Source organism: Carcharhinus amblyrhynchos, chromosome 10 (genome assembly GCF_965287045.1).
Source record: "Carcharhinus amblyrhynchos chromosome 10, sCarAmb.v2.hapA, whole genome shotgun sequence".
Classification (NCBI taxonomy): domain Eukaryota; kingdom Metazoa; phylum Chordata; class Chondrichthyes; order Carcharhiniformes; family Carcharhinidae; genus Carcharhinus; species Carcharhinus amblyrhynchos.
Window position 1 is genome coordinate 12,072,104 of NC_137333.1, and position 27,508 is coordinate 12,099,611.

General features: G+C 41.7%; 1 protein-coding gene across 1 annotated transcript in view; it reads right to left on the bottom strand.

Annotated features, from left to right (window-relative positions):
• Positions 1-1,121: 1,121 nt before the first annotated feature.
• Positions 1,122-27,508, bottom strand: part of LOC145349539 (endothelin receptor type B-like) — a 47,009-nt gene continuing 20,622 nt past the window's right edge. Inside the window, exons 2-7 of the mRNA XM_080198131.1 lie at positions 25,768-25,880; positions 25,459-25,663; positions 22,165-22,314; positions 18,025-18,158; positions 13,199-13,307; positions 1,122-2,953 (exon numbers count right to left, since the gene is read on the bottom strand). Coding sequence (XP_080054257.1) covers positions 2,801-2,953; positions 13,199-13,307; positions 18,025-18,158; positions 22,165-22,314; positions 25,459-25,663; positions 25,768-25,880 — 864 coding nt within the window. The 3' untranslated portion in view covers positions 1,122-2,800. The remainder of the gene's footprint in view (positions 2,954-13,198; positions 13,308-18,024; positions 18,159-22,164; positions 22,315-25,458; positions 25,664-25,767; positions 25,881-27,508) is intronic.

A 27,508-nucleotide genomic window follows, 5' to 3' on the forward strand; every position in this document is an offset into this window, starting at 1 on the left:
AGAGAATGATAGTTAATTTATACGTTTTTCCCATAATTTACAACTATGAATATTTTTAATCAGTCCAGTGTCTCTCACTTTCTCGAAGAGCCACGCAGCTCCTCCGACTGGGCTGCTTCTGCTGAGGTACGTTCTGTAGAAACTGTCACACTTGGTGTTTTCTCTGGTGCTGATGCTGCAACCTCCTCTGTCTCGGTTGGTACCGTACTCTCTCCTGCCATAGGCTGATTGGATATTTTGCTTCTCAGGCAGCCAACAAAACTTTCAGCTGGCAACAACCAATCAGGCTGTGACGCTGGCTCTGGGGACAACTTTCACCCTCGCAAGTGGTCCACTTATTACAAGATCCTGTCTTGCAAACTCACTTCATGAGACCATAAGACCATAAAACCATAAGGCATAGGAGCAGAATTAGGCCACTCAGCCCATCAAGTTTGCTCCGCCATTCAATCATGGCTAATATTTTTCTTATTCCCATTCTCTTGCTTTTTCCACATAATCTCTGTTCCCCTTATTAATCAAGAACCTATCTATCTCTGTCTTAAAGACACTCAATGACCTGGCCTTCTGCGGCAAGATCCATAGATTCACCACTCTCTGGCTGAAGAAATTCCTCCTCAGCTCTATTTTAAAGGATCACCCCTTTCGCCCGAGGTTATGCCCTCTGGTTCTAGTTTTTCCTACTCGTGGAAACATTTGGCACATTGGAAATATATCACCGTTCCTTCACTGCCACTGGGTCAAACTGATTCATATAATTTATTTACATCTGCTAACGAACCTACTAGGTGGGATTTTCCAGTTTTGTGGCTGGAAAATCCCACCCACCTTTGCATGGTCTGCCCTTCACCTGTTACAATTCCCCTGGGGGCAGAACGGTAAAATTCCACTGCCACCCCTCTCCCTCCCCACTGCCCCACTGTGCATTGGCAGGATTTCTCACTGTTGCGCCCCATACTATCAATGATTGTTTCTTACTCAGCAGGTTACCAGTTTAACATTTTTAAATATAATTTAGGGTCGTTTTTGCAGCAGATTACAGCGATAAAATGAAAATGGAACATTCGTCATAGGCTGATTCTTTTCATGAAGAAAGAAGGTTCAGACCGAAGGCAAAAAACTAACTAATAAATTGTAATTTATTCTGTATGAAACATTCACATTTGAATTGTGTTAAAGGCATTAGGGAGAAAAACACAATGCTTTACAATAAAATTACTAAATGATAATGAGAAATAGAAAAGAATAATAGGCATAAGTCACCACTTTGCAGATGAAAACATTGTCACATTCTCGGACGTGGAGCAATCATTTATTTCAACACATTCTTCGCAAATAGCAATAACAGAAACCGTTCCTGGAACATGCAACCTGTGGTCGGGACAATTTATATTCAGATATGCACTTTAGCGAGCTTAATTGAAAACTGTAGGTGTCATAAACAATATATATACAAGAAATTCAGAAAGTACTTTGTCCCCATTGATGATATAACACTATGAATCAAACTACGTGCCAATTAAATGTTAAATAATTGTGTATTTTGAAATTATTTTTTTAAAAAATATACATTTAATATCTTAACAAAATAATACTGCAAAACGTTATGGTTAAATGCACCTTTTTTGAAACAATCAGGAACGTTGTGATTTAATGTGCTGAAAAACCAGTCTCCTCACAGAAAATGAAGCCTTTCTCACCTTTGGTTTGAGCCAAGGTGGTGAAAGGTACGTTGCAATGGTAAACACTGACATAACCTGGTAACACAATTCAGCAAAGGGGTGGGGATTGGCAAATCTCCTGTTTGCTATTGACGATGAAATCATAAATATCTTTGTCACAGTTTTATTCACAATTTCTCTCCAAATAGTAACATAGAGGGAATTTCCATCCCACCCTTTGTAGTTCTTCACTGAGTAAGCATGGGCAAGCAGAGAACATATTCACCCAGGAACTGCAATCCAATTTATAACTGCTTAAGTAAGGTCAGTGCATCGAAGCCTTCATTGCAGAATGTTGCCAAGGATTAATATGCATTCACTGGAGTGCAGAATCACACATGAATACACACAGCCCAACTGTTTTTTTATTAATAATGTGATTTCAATGTTATTACTTATTCAAATAATTGCTGCGTGCCTGCTAGTATCACGATTATGATGTTGATGCAACACGCACGATGGTGTTAGAATATTCTTTTTACCGTGTACGCCAGCTATATGAGTAGGCTGTAAATAAAGCAAAACAGGGGCAATGGGCCCAGCCCAAAATATATTAGATGAATGAAATATTGCTCGGAAAGTTGAAGCAAATTGCTTTCCAGACAAAATGACTAACTCAGCTTACTGAAACCCATTTCTCAGCATGTGCTAATTGAAACCAAGTCATCTTATCTAGTGGCTCAGGTTCAGTAATCAGTGGTACAATTTGCGATAGATTAGTTTAGGTGTTGGAGGACGTTCTGCAGGCCCAAAAAAGTGCAGAGTCAGACCATCCAAGTGCCTTAACAATGGTCTCCCCTATCAGTTGGTCTGTGCTGACTCTCTTCCCCATTTTGTTACTCTTTCTAGGCTGCAGTGGAACGCTTAAAGGCTGTGTGAGCTTTTCTAGATGGTGTTTCTTTGCGTGATGTATGCATCTGGAATACGCAACAGCATCTGTCCTTTCTTTGGGAGAGGACAACGATTTGCAATTTGGACCTTTGTCTTTCACTGTGGTAGCAATACGATTTTGTTCAGTACAGTTTTGATCAGTGCCAGCATTCCTCCTTGAGATGGATGTGTGGAATGCTGCCTCTGTTTTATGATGAACTGTATTTATTACTGGAACGTGAATTGCTGTGGTCCAGTCCATGATCAATGCCATTTGACTTCCACTTGATGCAGGACTGCTTCTCATCCAAAGGCAACACGTGCATCATAGTCTTCCTCTGGAACCAGCAGCAAAGGCAGGACTGTGTAATACAAAGAAAAAATTATCATTCCCATCATTGGTGAGAAAACCTACAACAGCTTAGTTAACTGTCAATTGACTAAAATTCTTCAAGAAATCCATAACCTATGAACAATTCTATTTACAGACAATTTTGATACAATTGGAGCGATAACATAAAGTCATAACGTTAATAAGATGTAAAAAAAAGACAATGAGGCAGATGTTTGGTTTTTGGTTTTCTATGTTTTTCCCTCTCCTTGCCTTTCTTTTGTTTTGCTGCCCAGGTCATACCTGGAGATACGAAGGGAGGCTGTGAAACATCAATGTTTTCTCATGCTACTCTCTGTTACATATATATGAGAACATGTCAGGGTGATTCGCCCTCTTACTTTCCTCTGCAATCTATTGGGAAGGTCCTGCCTCAGACTCTGTGGCCAAAATTTTACCACTGTGCCCGCCCCAGAATGGAATTCTCCGTTGGCCTCGGACAGATGTCTTGTCCAGCGAGATCTTAAAATCCCAGCCTGTGTCTTTTCCCTTCCACCCAAGCCTCCCACTAGCTCCAATTAATATGCTATGTATGAAACTTTGTGCATTAGGTTATGTGTTTGTTATGGTCCAGTTGATGTTACAACTGGATGGGAAGATTCCGGAATGAACTCTGGAACTTTTACTTTTTTTTATAAAACGTGGAGGAAAAGAGTCACAGGACCACTGATTAGTTTTTACCAGCAAGGAAAAAACATTTATTAAATATGAAACATTTGGGTTAGGATACAACAATCTTTCACTCTCTCTATAGCTTAACAATTAGACACAGATTTTAAGGTTAACTCAGATTACAAAGTACGTCTTCAGCTACAGTGGTCTCATTAACCCACAATGTCCCTTTGAAGCACACAAGATGACTGTGGTCAAATACACATACTCCACTCTGAGCCAAAGTGAATGTCTGTGGATTTCACCTCAAAATCGCCCCAGGTGATTCTCATATTGTCAGCCACCTTGTCCTGCTGAAATCCAGCTCCCACTTGAGTGATTTTAAAAGCCACTTTCAAAAGTCACACTTTCAAATCTCCTTTTAAATTTCACTTTCCTTTCACTGCTTCAAGGTTTCACTTTCAGGTTTTACACTTCTCCCTTCAGGTTTCTTTCGTCTTAAAGGCTTTCACACAAACTCTGAGGTCCAGCCATCCATCAATTTCCAGAGTTATTTCAAATAATGTCACCCAAACTGTAGTAAATTTCTCACAAATATTAGCATTGCTGCCAACATCTTTCTGACCTATCATGATCCAATGCCTTTTCAATTCTCTGACTTTACTGAAAAGTAATTGCTTCTGGTTCCCAGTTTCCTCTGTTCTGTTAACTCCAGACTTCTTGGAAATTTCTCCTTATTTCTTTAGTTTCTGTAACTAGCTACATTTTAGATTTCTGGCATTTATTTTCTTAAATTGTTACTCTATAGTATGGCTTTTCTTCTAACAAAGCTAAGAGATGTTCCCTCTTTAGCTTTCTAAACCAACTGCTTCTAGCAGAGCTCTGAGAGCTGCCTTCTCTCTCACTGCCTATCTCCAACTACCCACAAATTAGCTAAAGTAAAACTTAAAAGCGTTTCTATCTTATAAGACTCAAGATGCTAAGAATGACTCACATGCTTATGCCTTTTATTTATTGCTCACATCCTGACTCTCTCTAAGCACTACAGAAACACAGTTGGAATTTATCCAATCTCACACATACTAACAACTTTTTCCAGCATGAATTTAACTAGGTTTTACATGAAGGTTTAAAAACATGAAGGTTTTACCCTTCTAAAACAAACAAGAAAGAAAAGTACAGCCCAGGAAGAGGCTCTTTGGCCCTCTAAGCCTGTGCTGATCATGATGCTCTAACTAAAAATAAAATTCGGCTTAGTCCATATCCTTCTATTTCCTCCTTATTGACATATCCATCTAGATGCCTCTTAAATGGTGCTAAATGAGGGTGTTTCCACAATATCCTCAGGCAGCACATTCCAGGCACCCACCACTCTCTGCATGAAAAAATCCCCTGCACATCTCCCTTAAACTTGCCCCCCTCTCATCTTGAACCTGTGCCCTCTTATAATCAACACTTCCACCCTTGGAAAAAGCATCTTGACCATCCACCCGATCTATGCCTCACATAATTTTGTAGACCTCTATCAGGTCTCCCCTCAGCCTCCGTGTTTCCAGTTAAAAACAACCCTAGTTTATTCATCCACACAGCCAACACTCTTGAGACCAGGCATCCTCCAGGTGAACTTTCTTTGCACTCTCTCTGAAGCTTCCATGTCCTTCTGATAATGTGGTGACCAGAAGTGCACATAATACTCCAAATGTGACCTGGTTAAGGTTTTATATAGCTGCAATATAATTTCCAAGCTCCTGTACTCAATGCCCTGGCTGATGAAGGCAAGAATGCCATATGCCTTCTTAATCACCTGGGCCAGAAATATTAAATATTTATATTGGTAATTATCGGAAATAAGGTACAGTTTTAAGTACCTTATTTCCGATAATTACCAATATAAAGATAAATCCCTTAAAACTACTTTTTCTTTCCTAACAATTTAATTGGAGAGAATAACTGCTGCAAACTCAGGTCAGCAATCATAGAATCCCTACAGTCCCTACTGAAATTCTCTCCTAGAAAGAGGCCATTCAGCCCATCATGTCTGCACCAACAACAATCCCACCTAAGCCCCATCACCGTAACTCTGCATATTTAATCCACTAATCCCTTGAACCTGTGCATCCTGGGACACTAAGGGGCAATTTAATATGGCCAATGCACCTAACCCACACATCTTTGGACTGTGGGAGAAAACCAGAACACCCAGAGGAAACCCATGCAGACATAGGGGAAAATGTACAAACTCCACACAGACAGTGATCCAAGCCGGGAATCGAATCCAAGTCCCAGGAGCTATGAGGCAGCAGTGCTAACCACTGTGCCGTTGTGCCACCCAGCAAATATACTTAGAATACTCCAAATGAACGTTTGGAGTATTCTATGTTTGAATGAGACAACTCATTCCACTCCCACCCCTTCAATAGCTTTGCAAGGATCATTATTTCTCAGTTCATCAAGGAGCACTTCTAGTTCATTCCCAAAGAACAAGCATCAGGATTGTGATTTTCTGCCGGTAGATCGTGCCGTGAGCCAGTGGCAGGGCTGCCTCCACCAGTGGAGGGGGTTGGGGGATGGGCGTGGGTGGAAAATCCTGGTTTAGGTCACAATGTTTAAGTGAAATCTCATTGTTGTAATTCTAATCAAACCCTCAGACAGAGATTATCACTGTTGTCACAACCGGTAAACATTTAATTAAATAACTGTTGGATTAGATGTAAAAACACCTATTTAAGGTTCCAGAACTTTCACAGTATACCACACTTAATATGAAACATAAATAACGCTAATCAAATCATTGGCTGCTGCAGCTAAGGGACTATAATTATGACACAATTTGCATGTTTTTTTAGAGATACATTTTATTATCAATCTGTTATAATTATCTTCATTTTGCAAAAATGATTTACAAATCTGTTTCAGTCATAATATTGGAATACGATTCAGCAGATTAGTAGGGTCACCAGATGTCTCATTGTTCCTGTTCCAGAGAGTGCAGTCTACTCTGGAACTAGCAATTTACATGCAGAGTTAAGCATGTTTAGACCAAGAATTGTTTCAAGTGCAGTGAACTTTGAATGCTCAGGTTTGACCTTTAAAGCAATTTAAGTTATTTCAAATATTTTGTAGACATATTATAAGCAGAAATATGAGGATGGAACAGATTCTACAAGAAAATGGATTCTAACGTAGGTATCTACATAAAAATCCACGAGATGTTTGCCTGGAAGTGAGAGATTGCTTCACGTAGGAAGAAAAATAAGATATTGTCAAGTTTCCGTATGTCTTGAAGGGCTAATAGTGTCCTTCACAAACATTTACAGTCTATTGATCCATTTTAGGGGCACCAATTTTGTGACTAAGTTAAGCCCCATCCTGGGTCTCCCCGGAGCCATTATTGGATTATACGTCTGCTTGGATGAAGTCAGCTAGACCAATATGATTTGAAGCTGGGACTTTTCTGGTCTCCAAATCTCAGTATTGCATCATCTAGTGCAGTAATACAGATTTTGATTGTGTTTTCCTGCAAATTTTAAAGTGTTGCCTTATAACATTACTGTTCATTTTCAGGCTGTGCCAAATACTTTATTGATGTTGAGCACTGAGGAGTTGTGTGTACAAAAGCACTCACTCACTGCAAGCTTTATAAACGTATCATAGAATCCCTATAATACAGAAGGAGGCCATTTTATCCCATTGAGTTTGCACTTACTCACCATAACCCCATGCATTTATCCCAATAACTCCCCTAACCTACACACCTTGGGACACTAAGAGGCAATTTAACATGGCCAATCCACCTAACCTGCACATCTTTGGACTGTGAGAGGAAATCGGGGCACCGGAATATCTGTTGCATTATGTGCCTGATCGCCATTGTAATGAAAAGGTGCTCGATAGAGCAAGGATTGGCAGGGGACTGGAGAATAGCACCACTCACTGAATGGTATATAGAATGACATGGAATAGACTGAGAGAACAATCTAGAGAGAACAATCTGGAATTAGCCAACCTTCATGGAACAGTACCATGCATGGTTTGTAAATAGTTAAAGACTAACATTAAATAGTTCATATCTAAACATACAAGTCTCACAACCTCATCATTGAGACTTCTGGAAAACCCACATCACAACAATATCTAGTAAATTAAATTCAGACAGAATAGCTTTGTTCTGGGAAATAACTCCTCTAACCCTTCTGATCAATAACTGAAGAATAATCACTGTTAGATCTGTGATTTAGATTACAATTCCCAAACTTGGGATATTAAAATTAAAATAAACATTCACAGTGAGTTATAACATAAGTGTAATTAACTTACAATAAAACTTTTAATGGTAAAACAGTAAGAGATGCTTAGCTGACGCTCCAGTAACAGAGAACGTAATCCATCATTGGTAAGACAAAGGCTGAAGTCTCTGGATAAAGAGGTTGTCTTCTGACGAGAGGGTGAATAACCTGGGTTTATAATCTCTTTAGATGTTTAGAAGAATGAGAGGCTAGCTCTTTGAAACCTACAAAATCCTAAAGGGGCTTGATAGAATAGACGCTGAGAGATCAGGGGATTTGAAACGTGGCGATAGCTGGAATTCTCCGACATCATACTTGCTGCCAGCGAGAATGGAGCATTTGGCGCTCAGCCAAATCTACACGTATTGCAGCATGATCGGCTAATCCCAACTGCGGGAGATGCCAGAGAATTCCAGCCACAGTCTCCGGATAAGGACCCAATATTTCGGAGAGAAATTACTTCACTCAAAGGGTGGTGAATCTTTGGAATTCTCTACCCAGAGGGTTGTAAATGCTTCATCACTGAGTACATTTAAGGATGGGACAGACAGATTTTTTTGGTCTCTCAGGAAATTAGGAGATATGGGAAATGGGCAGGAAAGTAAAATTGAAAGCCAAGATCAGCCATAATTGTAATGGTGGACCAGGCTCGACAGACCATGTGGCCTTCTCCTGCTTCTGTTTCTAATGTTCTTGTGTTCTGAGTCTTAATTTGTTCAATTCCGCAGAGACAGAACAAGAAATACTTGCGAACTAGCTAAAGAATACACAGTACAGTGTTGTATCTGGACAGAGAACCCAACCCTTTCTTCTGTCATCAACCCCACAGTATTGGAACACCCTCTGCCACAAGAGCTAAGTTACTAAAATTTAGGTTTTACGGACATTTGACATTGTAATTCATTGTTGAAAAGTCACAATAGCACGTAGCTGCCATTTTAAAAAAGAATAAATACTGTTCTTTTAGTTCAACGTTAGAAATGACAGTAGCATCCAGACTTAATACCATAGCCATGAATAAGCAATACAGTTGTGATCATTGTTTACAAGCACCAAACTCAAGGGAAGGAAAATTTCACATTGTGTTCCCAGCTACATATAAAATGGACCCTTTACAATCAGAAGCAATCAGCTCAAATTAACATCCTCAACAACCTTACTGCCAAACAGAACACACTGGAGAGACTTTAATTTCTTATTTGAAACTGTAGACAGATTGTGCTAGATCAGACTGTCCAACCTCTGTGTGTGGGAACGAGGAGGATGTGCGGTGAGGAATGGGGGGAGCAGGGTGTGGGAGGGATGGGGGGAGCGGGGTGGGGGAGCAAGGCAGGGTGGGGGGTTCGGGGGGGGGACACATTTCAAAACCCAGGAAAACAAGTTGCTGAGCAAAAATAAGTCACAATAATAAAAGGATATTTTTTAACAAATAAGTAATAAAGACGGCCATTAGATTGTGAAAGGGTGAGAGTGTGCATATCAAGTTCACCCCCTCTCAGGGTGTTCACTTGCTCACCCTCATTCACTGTGGAGTGCCTGTTGATGTGTAGGGTGAGGGTGAATGAAAGCGCTGAGACTGTGGGCGGGATTTTCTGGCTGTGTTTGGCCCAAGGACGGGAAATCCCAAAATCTGTCCAAGGTCAGCGGACCTTTGCATGGTCCGTGTCCCACCTGCTATGATTCCCCTGGCAAGCAGGATGGGAAAATTCTGTCCCGAGAGTGCACCAGACACACACTCTCCCCTCCCTCTCCCCATCCCTCTCTCTCCCTCACTCACACACATGCTCTTAAAAACACATGCACTCCTCACATAGACACACAGATACACACACACACACACGCCACACACACATACAGACACACACAGAGAAACACTCACACACACAAAGACACACACACACACACACACACGCCACACACACATACAGACACACACAGACAAACACTCACACACACAAAGACACACACACACACACACACACACACACACACACACACACACACACACACACACACACACACACACACACACACACACACACACAATCATCCTCACCATCCCCTACACACACACACACACACACAGGCACACACACACACACACACACACACAAACACACAGACACACACACACATACAATCATCCTCATCATCCCCACCCATCACAAGCCACCCTCTTCACCCCACTCACACACGCTCACTCAACTCCACTCACACGTTCAGTCTCCTCACCCAACAAACACACACTTACACTCACACCACACATACACACACACTCCTTACCCCGTGCACAAATACTCATCCCTTATCCCCACTTGCTCACTCACTCTCACATCCATCCTCACACCCAATCACTCACTCCACACCCATTCTTACTCACTCCTACACACATACTCACTCTGAGACCCTTCCTCACTCGTTCTCGCACCTACTCACTCACTCACTCACTCACACACACTCACTCACTCGCTCTTACACATCCTCACTCACTCAATCCTACACACTCTCCTTTTCCCACCTGACCCAGAATGAGTCTCTCTTTCCTCCACTGGCCAAGTCTGGAGTTAATCTCTGCTTCCTGCAGCCAGCCAGGCCCAGCACTGGCCAGCAAGGAGTGACTCTCTCCGTCCAAGCCCAGCAATCCCTCTCTCTCTGTCTCTGTCTCTCCCTCTCTCTCTCTGTCTCTCCCTCTCTCTCTCTGTCTCTGTCTCTCCAATACCTCAGCTTCTGGAGCTGACTTGCGACCACCAGAGTTGTTTTTTTCCAATCGCAGACTATTTCCCTTCCACATTTGCAGCTAATAGGCTCTCTTGTGACAGGAGAGGAACAGCCTGTGACTGGAGGAGTATTTCCTTTCAGAATCATCCACTGTACTCACCGCCATTTTGAAAACCAGCTCCGGGGGCCACACTGTGGGGGGGGGTTTCATAAGCTGGATGTGGCCTGTGGGCGAGAGGTTGGACAAGCCTGTACTAGATGGTCAGGTCAAGCAGCAATCAGGAATACTGGGCTTTACTTAATTTAATCCCCTTGCAATCTCCAGCCAGATATTCAGATCCTTTGGAAGGTTCCATCCAAATCAAGTTCAGTTTTATTAGGATAATCAAAGAGGAAGGCAAAGGTGCTGCTCCATTTAGCCTACTGGAGGCTAAGTACCTTAGGAAACCTCTCTGGTTCCCATGCTTTGGCATCAATAATTTTGGCATATTAGTTATTCCTCAATTTTAAATATTTCATCTTCGCATTCAATGTATATCTGAAACTTCTTCCAGCTCTACAATACTCCAGGATCTCCACTGAATTCTGGCCCTGCTGATTTCCAATGTCCCATTACTTGGTGGCTGGTCTTAAATTGCTTCAACCCTAAACTCTGGAATTCCATTCCAAAACCTCGCTACCTCTGACTCCTCCTTAAAACCCACTTCTTTGATCAAACTCTGAGTCACCTGCAGCAATGACTCTAATATTTTTAAAATTCGATTAATTCAAAGCCATCGGGCCTTCAAGTGTGACGACACATGGTCATTTAAAGGGTGGGCTTGTGCTTATCCTGGGCTGCTTAGAGAGAACATTGGTCGCCCATCCCAATATCGTTGCTTAGTGCCAACTTTTGTTTGATGACGTTAAAGGCGCTAGATAAATGCAGGTTGTTGTTGGAGGATCCTCTTCCTAGGGGAAACTGTGCCAACTCAACTCTGGTGACTTCATTGCAATCTTCAAATGGCTAATGCCAAATATCATGTTGAATGATTCTTTGGAACCACAACATCTGACCCTTATCATCCCTGGATGTGTGGGTGGTTAACTGCATGGCTACGACAGATGTGTTGACAGAAAATGTCATGGGTGAACAACTTGTGCGTGTCCTTGCCTAGGATTGTGAGGAGCTGTAATACGTAGGCAGCAAGATATGCCAGGACAGATATAAATGGCTAGCAGCATCTCATTGACTGCAGCCAAAAAGGGCAAAACTCTCTTTTAATCACCTTTCCTGCAACATCACAACAAAACACACCCACTGGATATCTTTGACCCCACTTGCGGCTGGGATTCTCCAGTCCCGCTACTGTGAATGGAGGTTTGGATGAGTGCCAAGTTCTCCATTCTCGCTGGTAGCAGTGATGGAACATACATATAAGATTGGAGAACCATACCTAATAAGTTTAAAGTTTATTTATTATTGCTACAAGTAGCCTTACATTAATATTGCAATGAAGTGACTGTAAAAATCCTCTAGTCGTCACGCTCTGGCACCTCTTTGGGTACATTGAGAGAGAATTTAGCATCCAACCAGCACATCTTTCAGACTGTGGGAGGAAACCAGAGCACCTGGAGGAAACCCATGCAGCCACGGGGAGAATGTGCAAACTCCACACAGAGAGTGACCCAAGCCAGGAATCAAACCCGGGTTCCTAGCACTGTGAGGCAGCAATGCTAATCACTGTGCCACCATGCTGCCCATATGCTGGGATTTGCCTAAAACTTGGCTACACCCCCCTTGCTGCAGTACTGGCCTGTGAATGTTGCATTGTGAATTGGCACAGTTGGCCAACCTCCTCATATGCATTTGGTTTACCACCAGCTTGCTTTCAGGAGACATCAAATTGAGGCTTTTCTTTTTGCTTGCCTGCAGATGTAGGTCCCTTTCTCCTTCACTTTTGAGGCTGAATCTTCACCACCTGCCTGGTGTTGGTTTGCAATGCTTTAAGTGGCTCTCAGCAAACTTCCAGAAATGGTATCCCCTTCCCATCTTATGACACTGCCCCGTTACTGCTCTGTCGCCTTACATATCGCTTACACACTCTCCCTTCTCTCACTGTTCCTGTCAGCCCGAGACCTACAGGAATCTATGTTTGATGTTGTGAATGTGTTATGAAAATAAGCTTAGCCCAGGGAATTGAACGCTATTTGCATTTGGTCTTTCAGATTGGATTTGCAACAGTTCTACACAAAGATCTGAAGATTGACGTTGACCCTTTGATGGACTTACATAGAATCATACAGCACAAAAGAGACCATTCTGCCCATCAATCCCATGCTGACCCTCTGTGAATTTGTGGCAACTATTGTAAAAAGTCCAAACGCCCTTAAATGACTTCTAATTTTTTTTTGAATTTTTAATTTCAAAATTTAAGGATACTGAATAACAAGCTGATGAAAATGACTTTGATTAAGTAACTGTCAGTTGAATCTTAAATGGATTAATATTTTAAGCTCTGTCATTAAATTTAAACTTTAGTCATTAAGCTTCAGCAGCATCTGTGAATCAAACAATAAGCGATTTAGGTTGAAGGTCTTCAAAACAATTATTCTGCTACCTGAAAGCAGTTCTTGAATCTCTTGCTGACAAAGTAGAGTGCGATTGGATTGATGCAGGAATTGAGGGAAGCCGTATTGATGCCAATGTAGTTCATCACCAAGAGAAAACTGGATGGCAAAATGGAAACGATAGAAATGGTGGTTTAGAGAATTGAAATATTTCGTTATGCATGCAAGTACATGTTAAAAATTACAGGTGCTAATCTCTCCTTAAGCTTCATTTTGTCTTGGCGAGTGCAGCTCCAAAAACACTCAAGAAGGTCGACACCATCCAAGACAAAGCAGTCTGATATCCACCAGTTAAAAATTCATTTCAGCCACCACTGACGCACAGCGTGCACCATCCACAAGATGCATTGCAGCAACACGTCGAGACTCCTTTGACAGCACTTTCCAAACCCATGTGTTGGAATATTACCACCTCCCCCGTCCAAGGCTCATCAGATCCTACCTGAAGCTAATGGAGAATGCTGTCCTGTGAGCCTATTCTGGGGTGGGCAAGGCAGTAAAATTCCAGCCGTGGTCTCTACCAGCGAGAAGGGTGAGGGCAGCAATCACCTGGGAGCACCACCGGCTGCAAATTCCCCTCCTAATCACAGCCTTACTTAGAACCCTGCTGCTGTTCCTTCACTACGATGAAATCAAAATCCTGGAGCTCCCTTCCTGTACTGACATCAGCTGAAATGTAACATTTCAAGAAGGCAGCTCACCATTATCTTTTCACAGGCAGTTAGGAATGGGCAACAAATTCTGTCCTTACCAGTGTGATAATACTGTGCTATTTTGATATATTTTATGTGTAAGATGGGGCTGCTTTAAGAGGCGGGGTTTTGGTACAGGAGTTGATTTGTCTGGAAAAACATATGCTAAGAATGCAGACTTGTAACTGATTTTAGCCAGGAATGTGCTATTTTATCAAGTTAATGTATTCTACAAAGTAGGGTCCATTTAGCTTCTCCTGGTATTTCAGACTAGGTATACAAGCCATTTGAGTTTTTGATTTGGTTGATTGCCAGAGAAGAGTCATGTGGTTAGTGGGAGGAGCTAAGCATGCAGTTAAAAAAGTTTCATTTTCATTTTAAACCAAGAGCAGTTGCTGCCTGAAGCTGGTGGAAGAAAGTCTCTCTCTCTCTCTCTTCAGAGGCTTTCTGAAAACTGTAAGACTGTTAACCTAAGTCACAAACAAGTATGCATGTGTGCTGCTTACTAATGTTAAAGAGCGGATTTAAGTATATAAGAGAAATATTGTTTGATTGGAACTAATCGAGTTAGTTTAGCAGTTAAGAATGATATCTTGTCATGGTTAAATATTGCTCAATTGTTAAAAGTTAAGTTAATTCATTTATTATAGTAAAACAGATTTGATAAAATTCCCTAGTTTGTTAGTAAAATCACACCTGGAGTGAAACATCCTATCCTCAAATCAATGCCAAAATAGAAAATTTGTTGGGGCCCAGTCTGGTTTCACAATATACCTTGAGTTTTCTGATCTGGTATCCTAACACCAGCTACACTTACATACCGTGAGAAAATAATAAAAACATCTTTTGGGTGCTAATTAACCATGTATACATTATGCGCATATCTGAATGCCTCAACTGTAATCTGGATGTGTGTCTGAAATAAAGAATGAACTCAAATTTGTTGAGTATCTCATCATCGTCTCAATACATTCCAAGATGTTTTACAACCAATCAATTACTTTTCATATGCAGTCCCTTCACAATGTCCATGTTAATTGGCCATGCTAAAAATTGCCCCTTAATGTCCTGAGATGCGTAGGTTAGAGGGATTAGTGGGTAAATATGTAGGCATATGGGGTAGGGCCTCGGTGGGATTGTGGTCGGTGCAGACTCGATGGGTCGAATGGCCTCTTTCTGCACTGTAGGGTTTCTATGATTCTATGAATGTGAAGGCCAATTTGCCCACAGCAAAGACCTGTAAATAGCAAATGGATAGCTGTTTAATCTGCTTTAGTGATGTTGCTTGCAACTGGAGTCAATTGGAGTATTAGCCAAATCTCTGCTCCTCTTCAAGGAATCTTTTATACACACCCGAGCGGACTGTAGAGTAAATTGCCTTTCAGATATTGCAACATTCTGTCTGTACAATCTTTGGTATCTGTTTAAATTTCTGCATACAAATATCAAATGTATGCAATGAATGGAAATGAGTGAATCATTCCTTCGGATCAATATCCCTCTTTCAATACGTGGAGTTCTCTCAAGAGAGAGGGAATAGTCATTATTCTCATTCAAAGTAACAAGATCGGTGATTGTGTGAGTGAAAAAAGAACATAGGTTTGCAATCCTGACACTCAGCGAGGGGTCAGGGAAGGGTCCCTATTCAACGCTTCACAGGAAGGTGATCTGGCCACTTTAAGTATACCTTGGCTGCCAAGAACTAAAACATCATATTTCAAGAAGAAACTACATATAGCTCTGGGGACTAAAGAGGTTAAGGGATATGGGGGAGGAAGGTGGGATCAGGATATTAAATTTGATGATCAGCCATGATCAAAATGAATGGCGGAACTGGCTCGAAGGGCCAAAGGGTCTATTCCTGCTTCTATTTTCTATGTTTCTGTATCAGCTGATCTTCTGGGGAACAGGCCATTACACATGATTTAACCTTCAAACAGTCCCACATCTGCTGGCTGGGAGCTGATATGCCTTCTTTCATCTAGTGTATTGGCCAACTGGTGTATTTCAGGCCATTGGAACTCACAATTCTCTTGCCTTTTGCATGGCCTTTGATGTAGGAGACCATTACTGGACTGGATGGAGTTTGCCCCCAAACAGTCTTAATCTTAACCTTCCATAAACTCGGTGTGGAGGAAAGACTTCATATGTGAATGCATTCATATCAGGTATGGATCTAGCACAATCTTGTGGCATTAAGAGGTATAGGTGCTTCTATTCTAATGTGATAGGTCCTTTAAATCTACAAGTTTGTAGAAGGCAGTTACTATTAGGTAACAGTCACAGTTATTAAACAATGATGATTAGAATTAACAAGTTTATGTTTATGTTTATAAATGTTTATGTTTATTTATTAGTTACAAGTAAAGCTCACACTAACACTGCAATGAAGTTTCTGTGAAATTCCCCTAGTCACCATACTACGGTTCCTGTTTGGGTCAATGCAGCTGAATAGCACATCTTTCAGAATGTGGGAGGAAACCGTAGCACCTGGGGGAAACCCAGTTATCCAATACTCATCTTGAGATAGATTAATGCAATTAAACAACAGCCAGAATTCTTTGACCTTATCCATGGCTGGGATTCTCCATTCACTGCTGGAGAATCCCAGCCACAGTGAGTGCCAATTTTTCCTTTCTCACTGGTAGTGGTGGAGTGGCGTATGAGATCGGGCAATTCTGGTCAATATTTCTACGCTTACAGCTCAGTGAAATATTTTCTGTAGCAATTTTAGTACAGTACTGTAATATATTTGTATTAATAACCTGTTATTACTCATTATAATAATTTCTTGAAATCATTCTTCTGCCTGTGATTTTCTTTGTACTCTTTCACCTTCGCTCCTAAAAGTAGCAACTCTTACTTGAATATGGTTCCCAGAGTATTATCTTCCTCTGATACTGATTCCTCCTACTTATTAGACATGAGCAAGCCTAAGCAATCAGTTTTAGCAGGTTATGGGGGGCATCCCAGTGGTGTTAATTTTGTCCCCACCAGGTTTATTCATCCTCCTGCACTTTGCAGTAATAATTATTGAACAACAATCACATGTGAAATGCTTGCTGATTCCCAGAACCCCTCAAAGCCAAGTGACGATGAGTCTATTTCTGGTGCCAGATTGTTACATACATTTAATGTTCTGCTCCCTGTCTCTGAGCTTCTGTTCATCCATCTCTCCTACACTTCTTGTTATATTGACTTCTGGCCTGATGATGCCTCTGTTTCAAATTCTCTTCCTTGTTTGCAGGCACTTCCATGTTTCACCCCTCCCCATCTCTCAGTGAGAATTCCACACCCCTTCCCCCACCTTCAGCAGTGGAGGTGGCCCACCATTGGCCAGGAATGGGATCTTCTCCTCCTGCCACTATCAATGGGATTTCTCATTGTTTGCACCCTCAGCCGTCATGGAACCCACGGTGGGGTGTCACCATCAGCAGAATCAGGTAATCCTCTTGACAGGAACGGGCAGAAAACTTTACCCTCTTAATCTTCTTCAGCCTGACAACTCTGTTTCTTCCATTTCTGACCTCTTGCATATCTCTGATTTTAATTGCATCAGCATTAGTGACTTTGCCTGAATCCACCTAAGAGCTGGAATTCCCTCCCTAAACTTCTCTGCCTCTCGGAAGTTAATGTTTTTTGAGCCCAGTATGACTCTTCTTCAAAGTATTGGACTCAAAACTTTGACACTGTTTCTTGCTTCACAGATGCTGCCAGACTTGCTGAGTTTTTCCAGCACTTTCTATTTATATTATAGCAGTCATAGCTTTTCTTGCTCATTGTTTTTGATGAGTTTTAACCTCCCGCTTGCAAATGAAATGGAGGCAAAAATACGGCAAAAATGTTTTTTCCATATTGTATAGGTATATAAAATCCCACATTATGGCCGGGATTTTACGATCTCGTTCAGGTGAGGTTTGTAAAATCCCGCCCGAGGCCAGCGGAGAATTCCGTTCCATGAGTTTCGCCTGCCCCAATTCCTGGGCAGGTGTGCTGGTAAAATTCCGGCCTATGAATCTCATTCTCCATCAGAAAGCAAGCTTTAACGGGAGTCAGTTGTTATTTCACTGTGTATGTTCCAAATACTATCTTCTTGTGACAATCTGGCATTCATTATGTCTTACCTCAGTAGTTCACATCTGTCGGGATCGTACTCATTGTAGAATATCTTCATTAAAATCCTACTGAGGTGAAGTGGAAGCCAGCAGAGAGCAAAGATGAGCACTAAGCAGAACACAGTCTTTGCGACCTCACGACGCTGCAAGAGAATCATTAGAATGTACTCACACCACTGAACACTTTCCATGAAGGAGCTTCAAGATTAGTAAGCAAAGATACTATGAGGATGCACTGTTATATTGGTAAACCTTGCAATGAAAGCAGTTCACTAAACCATTCCCACCATATGAATGGAATGACACACATTCAACATTGCAGCATATCTCTCCCCTGCGTATCTTGACTGATGCATAAAGGCATTAAAAAAAAAGAAGCATTCACCATGGGTTTCTCCCACAACAATGATTTGACAGGTTCAGTGCTGTGGCCTATTCATGCAAATGTAATTCCTCACAACCTCCGACAACGAATGTGTAGGGTGCATTGTGAAAGGGGGCAACTTAATAAATTTTTCTGAGTCATGGAGTGGGCAGCTAAATGGCAAATGCAGTTTAGCGCACAGAAATGCAAAATATTATAGTTTGGGGGAAAAGAACAGTGGAAGTACAACACCCAAAGCGTTAAAATTCTCATCCAAGTGGGCGAGCAGTGAATTCTTTAAATCTGATTTGATTTTGATCTGATTTATTATTGTCACATGTATTAACATTCTGTGCAAAACATTGTTTCTTGTGTGCTATACAGGCAAAGCATACCATTCATAGAGAAGGAAACGAGAGAGTGCAGAATGCAGTGTTACAGTCATAGCTAGTGTCATATAGCTAAAGTCATAGCTAAAAGTGGAAATGTAAGTATAAAAGGGTCATAAGATGATTACAATTCTGGGCTACATGGTTAGGGACTCTGAATGTCAAAATGCAAGAAAGTGCTGATTTCGTGCAATTCTCACTATTTCAAGTATTCTGTATCACTCTGGATACCACGTTAATGGCAGCTTTGATAATGGTGCAGTAAAATTTCACCCAAATACGACAAGGAATAAGAAGTTGTGGGTAGGGAGAAAGGCTCAAGACTTTGTGACAGTTTTCATCAAGGCAGAGAAAGGGAAATAAAATGAATATTTTCAACAGTTTTGTTTTATTCATTTGTGGGACATGGGCGTCGCTGGCTGGCCAGCATTTATTGCCCATCTCTCGTTGCCCATCTCTCGTGGGAAATTGAGAGTCAACTACATTGCCATGACTCTGGAGTCGCATGTAGGCCAGGTAAGGACGACAGATTTTCTTCCCTAAAGAACATTAATGAACTAGATGGGCTTTTCCAACAATTGACAATGGTTTCATTGTCGTCAGTAGATTCTTATTCCAGATTTTTTTATTGAATTCAAATTCCACCACCTACTGTGGTGGGATTCGAACCTAGATCCCCAGAACATTAGCTGAGTTTCTGGATTAATAGTCTAGTGATAATACCACTAAGTATTGCCTCCCAAAATGACAAAAGAAGTTCAAGATGGCTAATAGACAAAGATTATTGCCATATGTTAGTGAATCAGTAACTAAGGGACATAAACTTGAGACTGGAAGAGCAAAGAGCGAAGTTTGAAGAATTGTTGTCACAGGAGGATTGTTAGAACGTGGAATGTTTTACTGTTCTTGAGTCATTCAAAATGGGAGCATATGAACAATTGCAAAGAAAGATTATAAAAGGATATGGAGAAAGAATAGGGAAATGGAGCTCCAGTGGAATTACACTGGAGAATTCCTGTTGAAGATCTCTGCTGGAAAGAGAAGACAAACTGTGCTCTTCTCTAAATTCTGAGACTCTGCAAAATCAGGACCATGTAGGCTTGTAGCTTAAAGCAATTCATTCCATTCTACTTGATCCAAAGAGCATGCACTTTGTTGGACGGTGATCAACTTAAGCCATGGCTTGGAGATTCATTTGGCAATTTTTAACTAATCTTAATTCAAGTGGAACATTTCTTGGCGAAGCGGTTGTATGTTTATCAGCATTTTGCGGTACAGAGATATCCACTTTCTTAGGCTGAAAAGAGGAAATTTATATTATTTTTAATGAATTATGTGTTTTGATCTGTATCGTGAAGCAATATCCAAGACAATGCAAACATAGCTGTATTGGCGAGGATCCAATTAGTGTATTGAGTGGAATAACTTTTTGAGGTAATGGTAAACAATAGATTATTGTTAATTAAATGTTCAGTATTGCGTTGTTGCAACTATTGTATAACGGGTCAGGATACAGATACAGTGGGGGAGATCTTACCAAACAATGTCAAAGTGTCAGAGTCTGTGTGAAAACTGGCATTTTTCTCCCCATTTGTCAATAAAAACAGGGGGAACTGTGTCTCATGTTGTCACGTTGAGGGATGGGGCCTAAATCAGCAATAAAGTCAGCTGCACAGAGATCAGGATGCCCAAGAGATCCCAGTCAGAGGGAAGAATAACCTCCCCCACCCACGCCGCCAGAGGCTCCCCTCCCAGCCCCCACTATCAGACCCTGCATCCCCCTATTCCCTCCCATCCCCCACAATCAGTGCCAACACCCCTGCCCTCTATCGTTGGCATCCCCAGCTCCCACATCTGCTCCCCGCCACCGACCCCCCCCCCCCCTCATCACCACCAATAAATTAATTCATCCGTCCTCCCCATTAGGGTCTGCCCTGACAATGCCCCATAGCACAGGTTGGCACTGCCAGGTTGGAAACCCATGTTTCCAACGGTGTCACCATGTTGAGGCACCCTCATTGTTCCCAGCCTGCCTCTCCAGTGCCAACCTCTCCCAGTGTCCTTGCGATATTGTCGCAAAGCATTACGTTCAGGATAAAGGGACCAAAGTGACATCAAAACTCACAACAGAGGGGGAAGGGAAAACTAATAAGATTAGTGGGAAATATATGTCAACTCCTCAGAATAATATATTTTGCAATAATATTTTACTTTCTTATTTGCTCAAGTAACTTATCAGTGATAGCTGAAATTAATCCTTATTTGATTTAGCATGCTGTTTTAATCGTTACATCTTGGCAAAGTTAACAATCAAGCAATTGACAAAATTTACAACAAAAAGGAAAATGTTTTGTGAGTGCGGGATTTGTTGATGTCAATCCCTTGGTTGAGGGGTTGTGATGGGAATAGGGATGAGAGTCAACCTGGTTCTTATTATCCAGTTACCACGTCTGAAAGGCAGACAATGGAGAGTTGGGCTTGGCTGTATGGATCCCATAGTTGAATAATGTGTTTATGTATGGAATAGCCACGGGCAGGAAATGGACTTTTGGCTGAACTCAAGCCCAAGGTGGGGTGCAATGCCTCATCTTGTCAGCTTGGATCTTATTTGTCACTCTTGTGGGGGCCTTGAATTGGATTCAATTGGAATTTGAATTTGTCTTTTGGAGCAAGTAAGGAATGGATTCGGGTCTGCCTGTCCCACTGAGCATTGACTTTGTAACTTAAAGGATGAAGTGAAGAATTAATAAAAAAGAAACCGTCAACTTTATAAAAGTGTGTACAGGAAAATAACAGGGAGTTTCTATTTTGGCTTCCCGCATCCAGAAATTCACGAGGCAGATGAAGCGAACACACAGCTTATTTTTCCTGGAACAAGGGACTAGCTCGATGCCAGAGGCTTTAGCTAGTAGGATACCACTCCACATGGGAAGCACTGGAGTGGGATTTGAACCAAAGAGTTCCAGCTCAGAGGCAGGCACAAGACTGCACCACAAGACCTCCCTTAGTGGGGGATCAAATGAAATGTAACAAAATGCCAATAGTTAAGTCTCCTCTTGAAGATTAAGGCCTCAAACCTCTGCAGGAGATCTGCTGGAATCGCATCATTGCTCTCGCTCTATCTGTGGACTGACACAGTTTCACTGGTTGTCTGCTGGGATTATAGTGGAAGATTTGGTAGTATCTTTATGGAATTTCAGGCCTGAAGTTACTCTAATAATCATGCAAACCTTATTGATTTGGGGAAAAGACTTAAATCAACATCAGAACAAAGAGTCACAATGTTTAGGAGGAACAAGGTTTAACCGATTCATTTTACTCTGTATGTTGAAAAATTTATGTTTCATTGTTGAACTGTGAAAAAAATTATTTCAAATTTAATATTCAGATGCTTACTTGTTTCAGATGGTCATTCAGAGCGATTTGCATCCCACTTTTCTTCCTTAACATCTCACAAGTCATTAAGGAGTAAAACAGAGCTGTGCATGCAAGAGGCATGCAGAAATAAAAAGCAAACAGCCACCAGTCTTTGGCTATCTTGTAGAACTGGAAGTGGGAATATAAAAATACAAATTAGACGGATGGCAGGCATTGATGTTGAAAGTATCAGTCTTCCGCTCTATCAACACAAATATTTCGCACACTGCACATACAAAACATCTTCAATTATGTAAGGTAAAGTCACCATAGTGCCAGATGACCACAGGCTGTGACTGGTGGTGATTTAACTTGAGGATCGAGATTGAGAAGGCAGAGCTTTCATGAATAACCTCAGCCTGTTTGGAAATTAAACCCACATTGTTGCCGTCATTCTGCAACTCAAACCAGTTGTCCAGCCAACTGAACTAAGCTGACTCAATGTCCCAGAATTCTAGATTTACCACCAGTTAGGGATGCCAACTATGGTTGAGTGCATTTTTGGAGATTTCACCCCTTCTTCAACCACCCCGCATAGTGAAGCAGCCTTTACTTTGCCATCTCCCCATATGTTTATAACTAATAACTGGATAATTCTGTCCAGTTCTGGGCACCGCACTTTAGGAAGGCATCAGGTAGGATGCAGAAAAGATAAATAAGAATGGTTCCAGAGATGAGGGACTTTAATTATATGGATGGATTGGAGAAGCTGGGGCTTAGAGAAAAGATAATTGAGAGGAGGTTTGATAGCAGTGTTTCAAATAAGGAGGAATCTGACAGTGTAAATAGGGAGCTCTGTTGCAGTTGATGGAAGTGTTAAGAACCAGAGGATAAGTTGAGGTTCAAGTTTATTTATTAGTGTCATAAGTAGGCTTACATTAACACAGCAATGAAGTTACAGTGAAAATCCTCTAGTTGCACGTCTGGCACCTGTTCAAGTAGACTGAGGGAAAATTTACCACGGCCAATGCACCTAACCAGCATGTCTTTCAGACTGTGGGTGGAAACCAAGACACCCGGATGAAGTCCATGCAGACACAGAGAGAACGTGCAAACTACACACAAACAGTCACCCAAGCCGGCAATCAAACCCAGGTCCCTGGCACTGTGAGGCAGCAGTGCTAACCACTGTGCCATTGTGTTGGATGAAGGAGCAATGGCCTTGTGAGGAGAACATTTTTTACTCAGCGAATGGTTAGGACCTGGAAAACACTGCCTGATTATGGTAGAGGCAGATTCAAATGTGGCTTTCAAAACAGAATTGGAAACTTTCAGAGTTACGGGGTTAAAGGTGAGAAGTAGGACTAGCTGAGCTTCTCTAACCGAGAACGGATATGTAGGAGAAGCCAAATGTCATATGTCGGTGCTGTATCCACCCAATAGGAAATAAAAAACAGACAAGTATTCTTACTTCCCAGTTCATAGAATCTCTACAATGCAGAAGGAGGCCATTTGGTCCATTGAGTCTGGATTGACTCTCCGATAAAGCATCTTACCCAGATACTATCTTTGTAACCCCATATATTTACCCCACTATATATTCACCTAACCTATACATCTTGAGACACCAAGGAAAGATTTAGCCTGGCCAATCCACCTATCCTGCACATCTTTGGACTGTGGGAGGAAACCAGAGTACCCAGAGGAAACCAGTTGTTAAATCTGTTCATACTGAAGTGCCTCCTCAAGAACTACTGCACAGTCAGGCATCAGGGAACATAGATGTCTATTCAGTCTGTTCGCTCCACACTCAAAGCGCTGACTGCCCACTCAGGATGGTTCCCAAATAGCTCATCCCACATATCTGGTCACATGACCCATTCCCAACACACGCAACGCCAGGTTTCACTAGTGTTCAATCTAAGGTTCACAGGACCAGTTCAGACCAGCATTCCTATTTCCCCGTTTCTACTGTTCTTTCCTTTTGGTCATTTGATTACTTTGTGGGCATGATATTTTGGGTGGTGGGGTTTTCTGCCCTGCCACCTGAAGAATTGATAGGGAACCATCCCTGTTGATGCCAGTTGCCCACATTTCCCACACAATGGAGCCTTATTTGGCTGAAGACGGGATTTTTGTCCCTCATTCAGGACGAAGTCCTGGCTTAAGAGAGCTGTTGGCAATCTGTACAGCCAAAAGTATAAATATTTTGACTGAGATTTTGCTGGAAATACAGCATTTATAACAACAGATGAAAAAACCCTCAGGAAATTTAATAGGGTACATCTTTTATTCAGTAAAAGAAGCAAAGCCACAGCTGGTGAATGTTCACCTTTTGGTTCCCACTGTCAATGTGAAACATTCTTGGGTCAAGTATAGTATGAAATAAAAACATATCATTCATTATGCAGATTGGACTTATGTGTCCTCCACCACTCATTTCACTTCAAGTCAAAGCAGGTCGATGAAGATCTACCCTAACTTTGGACAGTTTTAGTAGTGTGTACTTTTATTGGTGGCACTGCTGCCTCACAGCACTAGGGACCTGAATTCAATTCCAGCCTTGGGTGACTGTGTGCAGTTTGCATGTCGACCCGTATCTGTGTGGGTTTCCTGAGGATGTTCCGGTTTCTTTCCTCAGCCCAAAGATGTGCAGGTTAGGTGAATTGGCCATGCTAAATTGCCCCTTAGTGTCCCAAGATGTGTAGGTTAGGATGATTAGTGGGGTAAGTATGTGGGGTTATGGGATAGGGCTTAGGTGGGATGTTCTGTCGGACAGTTGGTGCAGACTCGATGGGCTGAATGACCTCCTTCTCCACTGTAGGGATTCTATGATGATTCACTTAGCTCACTGTTCATCTCTGATTATATATTATGCCAAAGAGGGAAATACAAGTCCACAGAGAATGCATCATCATCCTAGAAATATGTAGAAATACTGATAGCACTTCCAGTGTACACAAAATAAATTAAACTCCAAATAAAATGGAGGCACACAGTGTGTGTATCAGATTCTGAAATGATAAAAGGCAGTTAAATGTTTTGGATGCAGGTCCTTGACCAGAATGGGTTTCTGCCTTAAACATTGCCAGTTCTAATGAAGAGTCTACATCTGAATCGAGTATCTGTTTTTTGTCCTTGAGGCGCTGTGTTTTTATTCATGAGTCCAATTTTTTTATACCCGAATTGGTTAATTTTAGAATGGCTTTACAAAATAGTTTCACTCCAGGTATCATCGCTGGGAGCTAGGACATCTGCAAACAATCTTCGAATCTGCTCAGAAAAACATACAACAGAACTTCATTAATAAGCTGGATTTATAGATCCACGTACCTGCATAAATTGTGTTTTCTGATTGGGATGAAGCAAGCAGACATTGTATTTCTTTCCTCGATAGTCTACATTCACCACATCAAAGGCTATGGTCTCTGGAACAGCTAAAATGACCGACACTACCCAGATAAGGATGATTTCAATCACAGTCCACATGGGAACTCGAATCCCCTGAATGCGGCTCCAGGATGCCACTGCTCGATACCTGCGATATATAAAAAAAATATTCAATATAAAGTACCTTCTCGACAATGAGCAGCAAGACTGATAGGACACAGAATGACACGTTTGATTGAGGTGATGATTTACCTGTCTATACTGAGCGCGCAGAGGCTGAGAACAGTAATACCAACCGATGCTTTCTGCATAAAAGGCATCAGTTTACATATTCCCACCCCAAAGGGCCAGTCTTCAGCATGGAGCTGGAAAGAGAAGGAATGATTACAAATTAATTTCACTGAGATTAGTGATCTTAATAATTCGATATCAGCATAGTTTGAAATATGGAAAGCCAGAGTGCTATGTACGTGGGGATCTATTCACTTTGCTTTTTCTTTTAACCCCTTTGCTTTTCGAGCTTTTCTCTTCTTATAATGGTTAAGTTACTAAACTCGCAATCCCTAACCCTGGACTATGACTCCAAGACAGCACCACCTTCTAAAGGGTAATTAAGAATGTGCAATAGATGCCTGGCCGGCGATGCCCACAATCCACAATGGAATAAAAGATACCAGATTGAAGACCACTACAGCAACTGAGGAATTTAAATCAAATTAAGTAGATACAGTTGGAATAAAAAGCTATTAGGAATTTGGCTGAAGGACCCATGGAATCCCTATAGTGCAGAAGGAGGCCATTTGGTCCATCAAGTCTGCATCAACTCTCCAAAAGAGCATCCGACCCAAGCCCTCCCCTCCATCCTATTCCTTTAACCTTGCACATTTATCATGCCTAATCCTAACTTCCAGACCTTTGGACTTTAAATTTAGTATGGCCAGTCCACCTAACCTGCATATCTTTGGACCGGAGCACCCGGAGGAAACCCATGGGGAGAAAGCTCAAATTCTACACAGTCACCCAAGGCTGGAATCAAGCACGGCTCCTGGAAGGCAGCAGTGCTAACCACTGTGCCACCATGCCACCCCAATAGTAGTATGTGACAACCATATTGTTGTAAAAACCCATCTGATTTATTAATGCCCTTATCTGGTCTGGCCTCTATGTGACTCCAACAATGTGACAATGACTCTGAAATTATCTAGCAGGTTACCCAGTTGTACTTGAGAAGGTGGCTCACCACTATTTTTTCATTGTTCTTGGGTAATGAATGATGGCTGTATCATGATGCCCACATCACATTTGTATTAAAAAAATTCCAATTTTCACTCCTTTAGCTCTTTTTCCCTAACTGCTGTGACAAATATCTAGTTCAGTGATTACCCTTCAGTGTCCCACTTAAGGAACTTCCCGACAAACAAGACCAGGGTGGTGAGGGTAGACAGACTCAAATAACTGGAGGAATTGTAACAAAACAGCCCAATTCTATTCTCGGACAATGTCAAAACACTGGGCATTAAACAGGGGGAAGTGATTTTCAACAGAAGCCAAGATTCTTTTTGTACCTTCTCTAGCCTATCAATATGCTTGTGACGAGACACATGTCCTGGCTGGTCCTTTGTTTTCCTATGTACTTCCAATGAGACACCAGTTTTAGCTGCCTGATAGCCAGACATCAGTTCAGCAGAGGTCTCTGGTCAGATGTGTCATTAAGAATGAGATCACCTCTAAGTCTGAGCTCCACTATGAGTTGCTAATCAGCACTTCAGATTCTTCCCCCTACAACCAACGTGGGTTTAAAGCTATTGATCAGTGTCTCAAGTAGGCTTACATTAACGCTGCAACGAAGTTACAATGAAAATCCCCTAGTCATTACATGCTGGCGCCTGTTCAGGTACACTGAAGGAGGATTTAGCACGGCCAATCCATCTAACCAGCATGTCTTTCAGACTATGGGAGGAAACCGGAACATCTGGAGGAAACCCACGCAGAC